The 16,873-nt window shown below is 44.4% G+C and overlaps 1 protein-coding gene across 1 annotated transcript in view; it reads right to left on the bottom strand.

The window, feature by feature from the left end:
- Positions 1–15,075, bottom strand: part of PHKA2 (phosphorylase kinase, alpha 2 (liver)) — an 89,600-nt gene extending 74,525 nt beyond the window's left edge. Inside the window, exons 1-3 of the mRNA XM_015417590.1 lie at positions 14,715–15,075; positions 8,394–8,573; positions 567–725 (exon numbers count right to left, since the gene is read on the bottom strand). Of these exons, the coding sequence (XP_015273076.1) occupies positions 567–725; positions 8,394–8,471 (237 nt within the window). The 5' untranslated portion in view covers positions 8,472–8,573; positions 14,715–15,075. The remainder of the gene's footprint in view (positions 1–566; positions 726–8,393; positions 8,574–14,714) is intronic.
- Between the last annotated feature and the right edge of the window lie 1,798 nt (positions 15,076–16,873).

Genomic DNA, 16,873 nt, shown 5'->3' on the forward strand with positions numbered 1-16,873 from the left:
ATTCGAGAGCCTGTCTTGTTACCTCTGCTGCTACTAGGTTTGAGGAGGAAGGAAAATGGCCTCAGGTCTTTGATATGTTCTCAGTAACATCGCTAAGTATATAAAGAGGCCTGATGCTCAGAATAAACCTCATGTAAAACTAAGTAAGGCCTGGATCAAGCCCAAATTAGGAGTGATTTATGTGGATCTGTTCAAGTCTATGGAGTCTTGCTCATCACTGTATATATAAAATCCTTAATTTTTCTCATGTGCAATCCAGTGGTTGTATCCCGAAACCTATTCAAGGGTTTTGGTGCACGAGAAGCCAAAGAAGCAGCTTTTCCAAGTATCATGTACTCACCATTGATCTTAACTTTCATTTCTAAAGCTAGAATACCAATTGTATGACTTAATGGGACTTATCATGAGCTAAGATGACAGATACATCAAACCTTGACGAAGGGATCTTTGACTCTCAAAGTGCTACTGAAATCAAACCCTTGGCAGACATTGCATGTTGCTGTGGAGTAAATAATAAAAGCTGGTCCTTAGTAAAATAAATTAATTAGTGAGTAATAAAGACATACTTGCTCTAGTTCATAAGCTTTGGCTTTATCTTCATCCCGGTCTGCATTCTTCCTGTAGGCCATCCCCAGGCCCCACACAGCCAAAATACTATAGATGTTGTCTCGGACCCAAGCATCCTTTTGCTCTGTGCTGGCAGAGAGCAGTCCCGTAACTGGGTTCTAAAAAATAAACAGATCTTTTTTTAAAGCTGGCTGAGATCCACTCTCCTGCATGGACTACGTGGTACAGCTAGGAATCTAGAAGCCTGTCGTTTGCCGCTAGAGACATGGGATTAATTTGGTGGTGGAAAGCACCACCAAGTCACAGCCAAATTATGGCAACCCAGTAGGGTTTTCAAGGCAAGAGATGTTCAGAGGTGTTTTGTCATTGCCTGCCTCTGTGTAGCAATCTCTGGATGTCCTTGGTGGTCTCCTGTCCAAGTAGTAACCAGAGCTGACCCGGCTTAGCAGATCTGCCTGGGTCATCCAAGTCAGGACTGGATTAGTTTACATAAATAATTTTTAAAGAACTATCAGGGTGAGGAACAAGTAGGATACAATCAACTCTCCCCACATTTGGGTATAAGTAAACAGAATTACCAGTTGCTTATACTCCTAGAAAACATACATACAGAAACAGTTTGATGAGGATTGTATGATACAACTATCACAGATATATCCTGTCATAACCACATAACTTATGTAGGCCTTTTTCATATTAGTGTTCTAAACCGGATGTTATTCATTGTTGGCCCAATTTCGAGTAAAGCAATACAGAGCTACTTGTTTCCAGGTAAGAAAACCCACAATCTCACTGTACCAATACAACACTTGAGATGCCTTGACTCCATTAACTCCACTGAGTCAATGGAGTCAAGGCATCTCAATTGTGCCACTATAGCACTGAAGGGCTATTAGTTTAGTGCTATAGCACTCAACTTAGAACGTTAAAAAAAAGTCTGAGGAAGATCACGTGGCAGGAAAGTGGTATCATAGGAAACACTATGGACATTTTAAACAGCGCACCACAGCAATTCCAAAGTGCAACAAAGGGGTAGAAAACGGAAGAAAACAGTTTCCCTCAAAAGCGGCTCAATCACCCTTTGCTAACCCAATGCAAGCGGGTTTGTATGAACAGGTAAATAAATTCCATAGCAGCTGGTTACTAAAATGGGTCTGTCTGAAGTGACAGGAAAAAATCCATTAGCAACCAGTTATTAAAATTGAATATAAAGGCAGTTTGAAAAGGGCCATACTCATCTTATTCCAATATTTTTAAATTAAGAGTTTAACAATACAATTGTAATATAATAATAAAATAACTTTTTCGGTGTTACAGAAACAGCATAAACACAGGTTAGATGCTTGTAACTTGTTTCATCTAAACCATACTAATTTTTATTACTATTCTATTACTGGTCTGGTTGTGAGAAGTCAGATGTATAGAGATTATTAGTTGAATAGCATTATTTTAAATTTTGCATTGGCTATGTTTGACCAGTCATATTGTGTTAAAGATATATTTTGTAGGATGGGACTCCAAATACTAAGAGGGTTGTGGAATTCACATTCGTTTTTAATTGTTGAGTCATAAATTGAGAGATTTTCCAGCATGAACCTTGTTGATCCATTGAGGCAGTGTTGGTGTGTTTTTATTTTTCCAATTTTTTGCTATAGTCATTTTTGCTGCTAGCACTAGTAAGTTAACTAAGTGTTGTGTTCTTTCAGGGGCCATACTCATCTTGACTGCGAAAGCAGTACTAGAAGAAAGGTTGGATGTTTCCATACCATGCCATCCTTTGTTCATCAGATGAATACCCACGGGTGCTTTTCTCTAACTTCTTACTGAACTCAGTTTGAGCTTTCTTGTTATAAACATTTGCACTAGTGACAACAGTGTCTATATGTCAATAACATACTTAAAGTGTCAGTTCCTTTTTCTTTTCTTGAGTAACCTCAGTATTTTAGCCACAGGTATACAAGCACCCAGGAAGCTCAAAAAATTTCCCCTGCCTCCCCGGGAGGATGTTCCACCTCAGTCCTAACCCCAGCACATCACAGACCTAGCTCTCTGGTATTCCATGTCTTTCGATTCTTTGATGGCAGCTTTGGAGCCACTATTCTCTGAAGGAGCAAATTTTAAAAAATATTTTATGTACCCATTTTTTAGAAAGAGAATCCATGTATATTTAGTTTATATGCCCTACATCCAGATATCCTCAAGGCTTCTGCGGTATACACAAATTTATTGACTGTGTCAAGCTAAGATACATACACGTGTTCTGAAGGGTATATATGATTAATCAAACAGTAGTAATTCAGAGCCATGGAGAATGAGGCAGGAATCAAGCCAAAGGCATGAGCCAAACATGTATTATTCGGGGGGGGGGAGATCTGGAGGATAGACTGGTGGAGATAGGCAGGCCAGGTAGGGAGAACAGAGAGAAAACAAATGAAGTGAAATGAAATTAATGAAATGAAATGAAATTAGCCACAAGGTATAGATAGGAATTCTCGGTCTGGGGCAAGTGATGTTCTGTATTCTTGGTGCTTGGGGGGGGGGTCAACAGTGGGAGGGCTTCTAGTGTCCTGGCCCCATTGCTGGACCTCCTGATGGCCCCTGGTATTTTTGGCCACTGTGTGACAGAGTGTTGGACTGGATGGGCCATTGGCCTGATCCAACATTGGCATCTCTGATGTTCTTAAGTTTTGAAGAGAGAGGTCTCTGCACTGCCAGCATGTGTGCAGAGCACTGAAGAACCAACTGTTGGGACTATGGGATGGCCAAGTAAAGTGATGCTGGGTGGAGGGAAAAGACAGGAAATAAGGGAGAGTTTTGTGGGAAGGAAAGACTTTGAGGCTGCCTGTGCTAAAAAAATTAATCATCTCTACTATGAGTGACTTTGCCTCACTATCCTGGTCTGCAGGTATGCAAGGAGAGGCAGAAGTAGGTAACAGTGCCCTTCATCTCTTCAGCAGTGCACTAGCAGCAAGACCATCTAAAGAGCAACAACAAAAAATCATGGCTCTATGAAGCTTACAACCCAGCGAAGGGTCCCAATCCCAGCCCATGGACTGAAGAGTTCCAAGAATTCAACTTTAATGTCCAAACAATTATTAATAACTAGCATCCTCTGATGCTGGAAACAAAACAACACCATGGCGAAATAGAAAATCTCATACTGAGTTTAAGTTGAAGTTATCAGACCATCAAAAGCAATTACTAAAATTCATCCCATTTATCCTCTTTTGCTTTAAATAAAGGACTAAGTTATGCATTACACAACAGGCACTCCCTTTCCCTTTCTAGCTGAATGCAGCCAGGAAGAAGTCTGCAAAGTCATGAATTTCATTGGAGGGACAGTGTTGTTATGGGGGAGATGCTTTCACCCTTTTCCTTCCTATATATATCTTTTTATCACCTGGGCTAAGTAGCTCCCTCGCCCCAATCATTCTTCTCCTGAACTGAGCATCCTGAGAAGTTGTTTTTGCCGAGAGGGGGGGGGGAGAGAGAGGGAGAGAGAGTGTCCCACAGTGTCCCACAGCAGTGTCCCACAGCAGTGAAAAAGGCAAACTGTGTGGTGGGGATTATTAGGAAAGGGATTGAGAATAAAACAGCCAATATTGTAATGGGCCTGTATAGATCTATGGTATGGCCTCATTTGAAATACTGTGTGCAGTTCTGGTACCTGAAAAAGGACACTGTAGAGCTGTAAAAAGTTCAGAAGAGGGTGACCAGGGTGATTACGGGGCTGAGAGATCTTTCCTATAAGGAAAGGCTGAAGAGTCTGGGACTTTTCAGTTTAGAAAAGAGAAGGCTAGGGGGGGGCATGATAGAGGTTTATAAAAATTATGCACGGGGTGGAGAGAGTGGACAAAGAGAAAGTTTTCTCCCTCTCTCAGTATACTTGAGGACATCCAACGAAGCTGAGAGGCAGTAGACTCAGGATGGATAAAAAGAAATACTTCTTTACTCAATAATGATTAATATGTGGTATTTGCTGCTAGAGGGTGTAGTGATGGCCACAAGCATAGCCTGCTTTAATGGGAATTAGACAGATTCGTGGAAAACAGGTCTATCTATAAGCCATAGTAATGAAATGGAGCCACCATATTCAGAGGCAATATCGGGGAAGGCCTTGGATCCTATGACCTATTGTTGGCCCTCCAGAGTAACTGTTTGGCCACTGCGTGAGACAGGATGCTGGACTAGATGGACTACTGATCTGAGCCAGCACTGTACATCACACAGAATCCCAACAGGGCTCCATAGAGCCTCTTTTCCTTCCCCCCCTCCGTGGCTACAGTGTGCAATCAGAACAGGATACCCATGCAAGTTATTTACATTTGCACCATGAGATGTTTGCAAGGCACAGAGATGAAAGGCTCTCGAAAGGTATTCGGAGATCTCCTATTACCCTTATAACCTTGTTGCACTGCACTTGAATGTGATGGGGGGAATGGAAAGAGCAGAGCTTTACTGATCCCTGTCAGGATCCTTGACAAGAGGGAGCAACAGCCACACTGCGAGTGAATTGTGTTGAGATATGCCTTTCTATCGTTTCTATTTTAGTTGTATTTATATTACTTTAACAGCATGAGTTTGCACTTTAAAAGGCAGAGTATAAATGAAGTAACTAAAAATGAACGCTTATATGAAACACCATTCAAGAAAAATTCAAGATGTGTTGATGTGATGAAATGGCAAAGCCCAGAAGTGATTTGGGTTGCAATCCTACACAAAGGTAGGTTGTATCAATCTCATTACATAACTGGGATTTCAGCATTCAAATGGTGTACAGAATGTGAGTCACTGGTTCTGTTTAAACATCACTTTGGCATGTGCTTAGTTGTGGTGTTTACAGAACAGATCCTATGCTTGTCACTTTGCCTATGGGACATTAACAGTGCTAAGAGGCATGGGTGGTCATGTAATTCGAGGCACTTCTTTCTTTTGTTGAAAAGTATGCAGATGGAGAGTGATTTCAGCTAAGCATACCTTTATTTAGTCAGGAACAAAGACACTTGGCTGGCTCGCAGGCCGGCTTATATTCCTTCAGAAAACCCGCCACCAAACACACCAAACACACACTCCACTCCCGATTGGCTATTTACAGTAACCGAGAGACCTATTGGCCTCCCGGCTGTGGACCTAGCCCTTTCATTGGGCCTGGCTAGGATCCTACTGGCCCATTGTCTTTTGGCATGAAGCTAGTGGTGTTTGTGCCTGAGCCAGTCCGGACATGGCTGAATACACTACATTTGTACTTCCTTCTTTTTTCACTTCTGTTATGGATTCATCAGGCTCTACTGGTAGCAGGAGCTCCTTTGCATATTAGGCCACACATAGTGTAGCCAATCCTCCAAGAGCTTACAATAGCCCCAGTAAGAAGAGCTCTGTAAGCTCTTGGAGGATTGGCTACACTAGGGGTGTGTGGCCTAATATGCAAAGGAGCTCCTGCTACCAGTAGAGCCCTGCAATGTCATGGTTCCACTGCCTTCAAAAGGATTCAATAAATGTACATATTTCACACTGGATCTCTGGGATACAGTATGGTCTAGGCTTCTTTTATAATCTGATTTTCAAAGCTTCTGTCTAAAATAAGTAAAAAATAGCTATTTTGAGAATTACACCACCACAGCAGCTAAGAATGCTTGTTTCATGTACCAACATGATTTACCCTGTTCTAAACATACAATTTGCAATACATATGCATACGTCTTAGTGTGGCATACAGGTTATCTTTCTAAGGAGCTTAAAGCCCAGGTTGTTGTAGAGCCTACTCAGAGTTTGTGACACAGTTGCCATTGGCAGTAAGGTCTTTAAATTGTTCTACCCCAGCTTACAGTGCTTGGCAAGAAGTACATTTGGAAGGCAACTTATAGGAAAAGAATCCCCTGCTCTCACCTCCAGATTAGACTATTTAATTGAAGGTTACCTCAAGACACTGTGCCTTCTAGGCTAAGAAATCTTCAGGTTAGGTTAAATGGCTTGACAAGTTGAGAGAACCAAAGTACGATGCTTGTGTATATCCAAAACCTCCTTTTACATACCAGCTTTCACAAAGCTCAAGGTTGTTCCTTTTTTAGCCACATGGCCAGAAATACCAGAAATAATTAAAATGAATGGAGTGACACTATGGTTATATTAGTTTTATTCAGGACGGCATCTAGTTTAAAGGCCACATCAACCAGGGTGATTTTCAAAACAGATAACTTCCAGTGAAAAAACCCAAGTTCAACAGGTACAAATGCACAAATGTCTATTCACAATTATGTGAAAAAACATGCATTTGCCACTGAGGCAGTATGCTTAACACTTGGGGAACTGATGAAGAAAAATCTTATTATGCATGCAATTTACCATAGCGTCGCCCAATTTATTTATTAAGTATTAATAAACATTCCCCACTACAATCAATTTCTGCTATATAGAGAGATGATACCTAGAAAAGCCAGAGGGAAGCTTGGGGCAGGGGACAGAGAAAAGTTTCTCACACAAAAAAGGGGATTGGTAATTCAAAACCAGGAGCAGCTGCTACCAGTGCTCAGTCAACTGGAAGACCAAGGGGGACTGAAGATGAGACCCTCCATCCCATACACACTGTCACCTTAAGGAAGAGGCAATATGCCCAGCTGCTTGTCTTGTCTTTGGAACTTGCCCGTATCTTTAAAGTATTCAAAGACCACTCACAGTCTTCAAAAAACTTTGGAAGAGATCTACAAAATTATTCAGAAACCTAGGCTCCTACCTGACACTATATTTATCTGGTATGTTACGTGGTCTTATGTAGTCTACCAAGAACCAAAGAATTACTGTAAACTGGATTGCATTTCCTTACGATATATATTTATTTATTTATTCCACTTGTATCCCGCCCTCCCCGCAAACAGGCTCAGGGCGGCTTACATTAGTCGGTACAAGGTACCATAAAATCCACATAAAAACATTTAAAACATTTAAAAACAATTAGGTAATCATAGCGTGCTAGTAATTATAATCATTCCATCATTAATTGAGATGGCATGCTATATGATGTAACAAGCAGACAATTTCCGACTCAGTGATCCTCTGGCGTCACACGATGGTATGGCTCGATCTCAAAGCTGGGGCCGGCCCACAACCACAGATGTTGGTGGTAGTGGTGAGGGTGAATCCTAATTGAAAGCCTGGTGGAAGAGCTCTGTCTTGCAGGCCCTGCAGAACTGTAGAAGATCCCACAGGGCCCTGATCTCTTCTGGGAGCTCATTCCACCAGTATGGAGCCGCCATTGAAGAGGCCCTGGCCCTGGTGGCAGCAAGCCTGGGGCCTGGGAGGGTCAATCGGTGTTGTGACCCTGACCGTAGTGCTCTCTGGGGTATATATGGGAAAAGGCGGTCCCTCAGGTATGTCGGACCCTGGCAAAATAGGGCTTTAAAGGTAACTACCAGCACCTTGAAGCAAATTCGGTATGATATTGGCAGCCAGTGGTTATGCCTTCAGCGCAGGCCGGATGTGCTCCCATCTAGGAAGGCCCATCAGAAGTCTGGCCACGGCATTATGCACTAGCTGCAGCTTCCGGATTTGCGACAAGGGCAGCCCCATGTAGAGAGCGTTACAGTAGTCTAATCTCGAGTCTCGATATGCTGGCATTCACCCACAATACCCACAATTTTTTTCAAAAAGACATTCTTCTGTAAATGTTTCCCCCCATATTCTACACACCTACCTGAGGTAAAACATAAGCATCCTGAGGAGGAAAGCAGAAGGTTATGTCTTATACATACCAAACAGTGACTGATATTTTAGAAAGAGTATAAAAAGTGATAAAATTAAGATCAAGGATAGCTTGCTGGAGTTGCACTGACCTGGTGACTCAAAATGGTCTTTTGAACCAGCCGAGCATAACCATCTAAACGGACTCCAGAGTTGCTCCTGCTCCTCATCTCCAGTTGTTCAAGAGGAAAAGTATATCTGGCTGGAGGGAGCACTTTCAGCTTGTATGTCCATCAGAAAGCTGAACCTTGACTCTTGTTGGCAACCAGAATCTTTGTTCCAAAATAAAAAGTCAACAAAACAGGAATTAGAGAGGCAACTTCCCTTTTGCCTAGATACAATCCACAGTCAAAATGACAGAGGCTACAATCCTATGAGCACTAACCAGGATTAAGTTGCTAGAACTTTGAGAGAGACTTACTTCTGAATAAACACACTCCGGATCAGAACCTAGGTTTGCCAACCTCCAGGTGTTGGCTGGAGATTTCCTGCTATTACAACTGATCTACGGGAACAGAGATAAATTCACCTGGAGAAAATGGCCATTTTGGAAGATGGACTCTGTGGCATTATAACTCATTGAAGACCCCCCTCCTCAAACCCCACCTTCCTCAAGTCCCCCCTCCTCAAACTCCATCACCCAAATCTCCAGGTATTTCCCAACGCAGAGCTGGCAACCTTATCAGAACTGGAACCACGTGGTTATAACTTGTAATTTTAAATTATTCTATATAATCCTATTCCCCTATGTTTATAAATGGAATAAAATTATTCCAAATGTGAACAAATATTTGCAGTGTTACAAAAAGGTAATGAAACCCACACACCCCATTCCCTGACTCATTTCAACATTGCCTCCTTCCACTGGTACTCATAGGCCATACCCCCAGCTCTGTTCTTACAAGGTGCTTTACAAGTTATTCATATTGTGAGTCAGATGTATGAAGTTGTTGCTGTTGTTCAGTCGTACAGTCGAGTCCGACTCTTCGCGACCCCATGGACCACATCACATCAAGCCCTCCTGTCCTCCATTGTGCTCCGGAGTTTGCCTAATTTCATGTTCGCTGTATCAATAACCAGAGGTCATTTCGGGGGGATCGTGGGGGAACGCAGTTCCCCCGGGTGAGGTGCAGGGGGGCGGGGCACATGACGAAGCCCCGCCCCCTGCTTCCGGCCGCCCCGCTTCCAGCCCTTATTCAGCCAGGAGGAGGCAGGAGAAGAGGGAGGGTAAGTTGCTTCCTCCCCGCCTCTCCCCACCCCTGCCTTCCTGGGGCCAGGGAGGGCCTTGGCGGGGCTTCCTCGCACTCCCGCTGGCCTTGCAGGTCCACCGCTGGGCCCCTGATGTCAGGGGGTGTGGCATATGCTAATGAGTTATGCTAATGAGTTCCCCTAGCTCTTTTTCTACGAAATGACCCCTGTCAATAACACTGTTTAACTATCTCATCCTTTGCTGTCCCCTTCTTCTTTGACCTTCAATCTTTTCCAGCATCAGGGTCTTCTCCAGTGAATGTTCCCTTCTCATTTGGTGGCCAAAGTATTTGAGCTTCAGCTTCAGTATCTGGCCTTCCAGGGAACAGTCAGGGTTGATTTCTTTTAGGATTGACTGATTTGATCTCCTTGCAGTCCAAGGCATATGCACAAATCAGGAAATTCTATGCCCTCTCCAAACTCTGCCAAGACCAGCGGCAGTCTCCATCTCCTGATGAAGTGCATTGAAATGAGAAAGCTAAATCTATGTTCTCACAAACATTTTTTTTTTTTGGCTTACAAAACACAAAAACCACAACCTGTAGCAATAACCTCCCCTGGATCAGCAAAATCTCTGCACCAGGCTGTTTCCTCTCTGTACTGTCACAGAATGACACTCAAGGGGACTTCTAGGCCAGAAGATAATTTTTTAAAAAAAATTCCTTGCTTTCATTCCCTACCTTACATTCTCCCTAAGAGATCAGCTAGGCTAAAACATTCCCCCCCCCTGTAGTAGAGTTCTTCCCCTTGTTCTCCAAGCAGCTCAAATAGGCAGTATTTAGCCATCCTCTGTGTGGTATCTGATGGTCATTTGGTTTCCTTCCAATCCTCCCTTGTTTATTCCCTGCTGGAGTTCAAGGATGGGCACTGTTCACACTGGGAATAGGGTTTGGGGGGATCTTGATACTATTCCAGATATAAGGTGTTAAAGCAACTGGTGAGTCATTTCCCCTTGGTGAGAGTATTCTCTCAGTCGACTCAGTAGTAGACTCTGAAGCAGCTGGGACTCTTGTGATGGGCAAGACGGGCAGGACAGCCCAGAAGATAGCTGGCTAAAACATTTTACTTGAGGTCATAATATGCATGGATATGGATACAGGAAACAAAACAATACAGAACTGAAGACCAGAGAACACTCCTCAGCCAGGCAAATGGTGATAGACAGACATGACAGAGAGATCCCGCCATGAAAGACCCTTAAAAAGATCTATGGAGAGAAATTATGCTCCTAGCACCTTTTAAAGCTGTGGGTAAAGTGGCCCATCACTACAGGTAGTAGCCAGAACCCCAGTAATTCAAGCACTGACGGTCTGCCATCTTATTCTTCTTCACATTTGAATCTCACATCATTCTTGCCCAGCCTTTATGTTGTGTTCTCTCATGATCCTTATAACAACACGGTGAGTAGGTTGGGTTGGCGCCCAATATCACATCAGGAACTTTATGTCAAGGATTTGAACCAAAGCCCAGAAATCAGGTATTCCAAGTCCAAATGAAACCTTGCCTCATTCATCACTTGCCTAGAGGATTAGCCACCCTGACCTGGATGGCCTAGGTTAGCCCGATCTCACCAAGATCTCGGAAGCTAAGCAGGGTCGCCCTAGTTAGGACTTGGATGGGAAACCACCAAGGAAGATCAGGGTTACTACGCAGAGGTAGGCGATGGCAAACAGCATCTGAACATCTCTTGCCTTGAAACCCCTAAAGCACTTTTGGCCTCCATCACCATATGATTAGCCACCATTATTGTAACAAGTTGTAACAGTCAACTATGTTATGCTGTAAGGTCCAATTACAACTGGCAAATCTGGATTGGCAAATTCCTGGAGATTTTGGGGGTGGACCCTGTGGAGGGACCTTAGCAGGTTATAATGCCGTACACTTAGCAGGTTATAATGCCGTATCTTCCAAAGTAGCCATTTTCTCCAGGAGAAATGATCTCAGTAGTCTGGAGATCAGTTGTAACTCTAGGAGGTCTCCCAGCCCCACCTGGAGGCTGGCAACCCCAGGTCCAATGATGGTTCCATTTAAACAAATGGAGTAAGTCCGACCACAACCGATTCCTCCAAAGGCATGTGCTCACCCACATGGAATCTCATTCACATACTCTTTTCTGTGCCAAGAGTTTGCAGTAGTTTCTCAGTTCTGTGCTATTGATGCACAAGGCTGGGTAGTAAACACTGTCCTGATAAAACCTCTAGGATACATGTATAGAATGAGCAGCAGGAGCAAGTCTGTCAAATCAGAAATGGGGAGTGAAATCACATCATCAGAAGGATTGCTCCGCTCCTTCCAGATTAAACTGGTTGAGCTGTGATTAATGAATATAACATTATTCAGATGAGTAGCCATTTTGGTCTGAAGCAGCTAGGGTTCCCAAGTACCTACCTTCAATCCGGCGGGGGACACATGCTTCTCCGCCGGAAGATTCTTGCTTGGGACACAGGCGCTGCACTGTTCCGTCGCCCAGACATGACATAGGCATGTACCTGGGCGACGCTATGGTAATGGGACTGGAAACTCGATGGTACCATCGAGTTTCCAGCCCCATTGCTAGAGCGTCGCCCGGCTACGTGCCTATATCACGTCTGGGCGACGGAATAGTGCAGCGCCTGTGTTTTCCCCACAGGAATGGTCCCGCGAAGAACTATACATCCCCCGCCGAATTAAGGTAAGTACTTGGGAGCCCTGGAAGCAGCAGAACAAAGTTTGAGTCCAGTGGCACCTTTAAGACCAACAAAGTGTTAGTCTGGTATAAGCTTTTGTGTGCACAGACACATCTTCAGATATATTAAAACAAAAGTCAGCAACCATGACATAGAGATAGAGGGTGAGGAGGGTGTTGCCAGGAAGGATCAATTACAGTCAAGATGCATAAGTAACTGAGCAGTAAATATAGCTAAGACTGGATGAATGTAAGACCTGTAAATAGCAGCAAATTAAGAATATCACTTATACGATCTCAAGCTCATCTTCTAACATTGTATATGCCATTAAATGCCAACAATGCCTTTCAGTTGTCTACACAGGGCAAACCTGATGCCAAAGGAAAAATGGACACACATCTGACATCAAGAATCACAAAACTGAGAAACCTGTAGGAGAACACTTCAGCCTTCCCAGGACATTCAATGGGGGACCTCAAAGAAGCTGTTTTATTGCAAAGGAATTTCAGAAACAGACTAGAATGGGAGATTGCTGAGTTACATGTTATTACAACACCCAGGACAATGGAACCCCCAGGGCTTAACAGAGACTTTGGTTTCTTATCTCATGATACATGTTAATGTCATTCAGTACTTGCAACAATAGTTAACTCCTCTGTTATGCTGTATGCTAAATTGCTGTTTCAATGTATCCGAAGAAGTATGCGTACACATGAAAACTTATACCCAGAACAAAATTTTGTTGGTCTTAAAGGTGCCACTGGACTCATAATATATTATTGATATTATAAATGAAAAGTCAATAGGAACTAGGATTTTTAAGCACCTAATTCCAAGGATACTGTTAACGGTCTGAACCAGTGCTTGGAGTCAGTAATTAAGCTGGATAAGGGTGAACAAGCTGAAACTTAATTCTGACAAGACAGACATTTTCTGGGTTAGCAAAAGGGCAGAACAGGGACTTGAGATCTCTCCTGTATTGGATGGGGTTACACTCCCTTTGAAAAGCTAGGTTCTCAGTTTGGGAGCGCTACTCAACACACCGGTCACCTTAGAAAACCAGGAGATTGTGCTTATCTGGGGAGCTATTGCCCAACTTCAGCTGCTTTATCAGCCGAGTACATTTCTGGGTCAGTTATATCTAGCTGGAGTGATACATGCCTTTGTTACATCTAGACTGGACTCCTGCAGTGCACTCTACTACTAGCATTGAAGAGTGTTCAGAAGCTACAGCTAGTGCAGAATGCTGCGGCTAGACTGCTGGTCAGGCCAGCTATCAGGAGCACGTGACTTCCATACTACAGCAATTACACTGGCTACCAATTCACTCTCGAGCCCAATTCCAGGTGTTGTTTTTGACCTTTAAAGCCTTACTTGGCTTGGGACTGGCTATCTGAAAGAGCATCCTCTCCCATATGTTTCTGCCCAGGAAATAAGATCACAGGGAGAGGTCCTCCTGACCCATCAATCAAAGAAGCTCATTTGGTGGGTACATGAAAGAGGTCCTTTTCAGTGCCAGCCCCACAATTATGGAACAACCGCCTCAGAGAGGTGTTTCTAGCCCCCTCACTTTCAGTATTTAGAGGCAGATGAAGACGGTTGTATATAGGACTGCCCTTGACTAAAGCAGTCGTAAATCGTTATTTTAAAAAACTTTGGTTTTATGTACTTTCTTTAATTAATTTTTTTATTTATTTATTTAATGTATTTCAGCTGCCTTGAGCTCCATAAGGAAGAAAAGCAGCTAATAAATAAACAAACAAAATGAAACTGTTTTATACTGCTGTCAGACTACTAGTCTATCAAAGTCTCCATTGTCAACTCTGACTGGTAACATAAGAACATAAGAACATAAGAGACGCCAATGTTGGATCAGGCCAAAGGCCCATCCAGTCCAACACTCTGTGTCACACAGTGGCCAGAAATACCAGGTGCCATCAGGAGGTCCACCAGTGGGGCCAGGACATTAGTGGTAGCTGCTCTTCAAGATCTCAGACAGATATACCGCCTTTTTTACTACATTACTTTTTTACTGGAGATGACAGGGATTGAACCTGGGACCTTCTGCATGCAAAACAGACTCTTAATATACATGGCTTAAAATACTTGCTGCTCAACATATAAAATATCCAGAGAAAGAACCACGGGGAAAACATTTTAAATTGCCTAAGCCAGCAAAAAGTTGGACCAACAAAGCCTGGACTCATAATGCTACTGCAGTGCCTCAATGTTTACACGTGAAGGTTCATTTTAGATGGACTATTCCATTATTCCAGATCAGAAGTGCCTAGATTATGCTCTAAATTTCCTCTCCGTCCCCTGCCATAAACAGAAGCCGCATTTTAGAAATGCTGAACATCATATCCGAAAAGATAACTTGTGGGTTATCGAAGGTCATCAAGTCCAACCTTCACTGTCTGCATTGCGCTTCCAAGGCAGGACATGAACACATGTAGGTGTCACAAATAGAAGGAAGGACAGAGGACATCGTCCCCTTACCTGCCAAGGGTGTCTATCGGTTTCCATTCTCCAGGGTGGCGGCGTGCTGTTCCTCCGCTCTGGGCAATTCAAAAGGTAGCAATACGCAACGCTCCCCGCTCAGGGACACTTCCCGCTACCGGCAGCTGTAGCCCCGATCCTCTCTCCGGCTCGGGAGTCTGGGGTCTGGTTTGTGGTGTAAGGCCAACGACTCCAGCATTGATAGCGATCCTGCGGGACTGGCCGCCTTGGAACTGCTCTTCCAGCGGCAGAGAGCTTCCGAGGTGGGGCTACATCCAGGCACGCGCCGTTGGGGCCTGAGAAACTGGGCTTCCTCTCTATCAGCCTGGTTACCGGGGCCGACAGGCACGGAGCGGGCAGAAGCAAGCGGTGTTTTGCAAGCGGCTCGCTCTGTAGGCGGGTCATGCTGGGCCCGGGGAAGAGCAGACCGAAATCCCAGAATACTGCAAAAGGACAAAGAGGGGAAGAAGGACAGCGAGGTTTCGTGTGTTCTGCCTGTATAACACTGTCCTTAAAAGCACACTTGATCTGGTTTATATATTTTTTTAACTGATGTTTCTTTATGTGGCTGTCAGGACCTGGTTGCTGGCTGCCTCCCTTTGGATTGAGAGCAGGACAATGTGAGCGAGGGATCTCTGGAGTGATGCAGACCGACGTTTTATCTTCTACCCTATTCGGTGAGGAGGAATCAAAGAGCAGGGGCACACAGCAGGAAGGCACGCTCCCACCGAGATTTCTGGGTGGTGTGGGTCAGCGCCTCCCTCCGGCTGCCAGGTTCGTCATGTGAGATATAAACCCACATATATTAGATTTGAGTCCAGGAGCACCTTAGAGACCAACAAGACTTTGGGGATATAAACTTTGGAGAGTCAAGATCCCATGGTTACTCTCTGAAAACTATCCATATATACATGCAATTTGAAACATATATATTCAGAAGTCCCATTGTCCTATTGTGCATAGGCTGGCAACCCCAGTGTTTACCAGCACAGTGCTAAAGAGATTAAAGGTAAAGGCTTCCCTTGCTCGAAAGCCAGTCAAATCCGACTCTAGGGTTGCGGTGCTCATCTCCGTTTCAAAGCCGAAGACATTTCCGTGGTCATGTGGCCGGCATGACTAAACACCAAGGTGCACAGAACGCTGTTACCTTCCCACCGAAGTGGCACCTATTTATCTACTTGCAATTTCTTGCTTTCAAACTCCTAGGCTGGCAGGAGCTGGAACTAGAGATGGGAGCTCACTCCATCATGCGGCACCCTGGGTCTCGAACTGCTGAACTACTGACCTTCCACAGCCTGCAGTTCAGCGTCTTAACCACTTGAGCCACCACAGCTCCGCTAAAGAGATTACACCCTTGTAAAACCGCTGAAGTCAGATGCTTAGGGAGTGTGTTCTGGAGTGCATGCATGCGTTGAGGTCCTTCCTGGCAGCTGGTGGGGGAATCCTGGGTCCGTTCCTGGATCCTGGGTCCATTCCGGAAAGCTGTCATCACATCGTGACATGGGGGGGGGCCTTATGGGCCACTTGGGAGTGGGATTTACCCGTGCCGGCCAGCTGGCTGGCAGCAGGGAAGTACCCCACAAAAGCAGGGATTCCCCCCCCCCCCCCCGAGGGGGTCTAGCACCCCTTTCAGGTGGTCCTACGGTTGGCGGTGTCAACTCTGGGTTGGAAAATTCTTGGAGATTTGGAGATGGAGATTGGGAGAACAGGGTTTGGGGGGGGGGGAGGACTTCAGCTGGGTATACTGCCATAGAGTTCACCTTCAAAAGCCCCAGTTTTCTCCATGGGAACTGATAGCCTGGAGATAGTTGTAATTCTAGGAGATCTCTGGACCAAACCTGGAGATTAGCAAATGTAAAAGGTGTGCAACCCAGAAGGTGTCTGTGAGGTGCCAGAGTAATTGTAGGAAAGACACAAATTGTCGGAATGAAACAGATCAAGATGGGTAGCTGTGTTTGTCTTTCTGTAGCAGTAGAAAAGAGCAAGAGTCCAGCAGCACCTTAAAGACTTAACAAAATATGTGGCAGGGTAGGAGCTTTCTTGAGTCACTGCTCACTTCTTCAGATATAACTAGAATGGGAGTCCATCTGTCCTATTTATTGGAAAGTGGAATGATTTCAGATGCCGTATGACTTTTGCCTGCTTATGCCATTCCACAT

Source organism: Gekko japonicus, unplaced genomic scaffold, assembly GCF_001447785.1.
Source record: "Gekko japonicus isolate JY-2015 unplaced genomic scaffold, Gekko_japonicus_V1.1 scaffold18, whole genome shotgun sequence".
In the NCBI taxonomy this organism is placed as follows: domain Eukaryota; kingdom Metazoa; phylum Chordata; class Lepidosauria; order Squamata; family Gekkonidae; genus Gekko; species Gekko japonicus.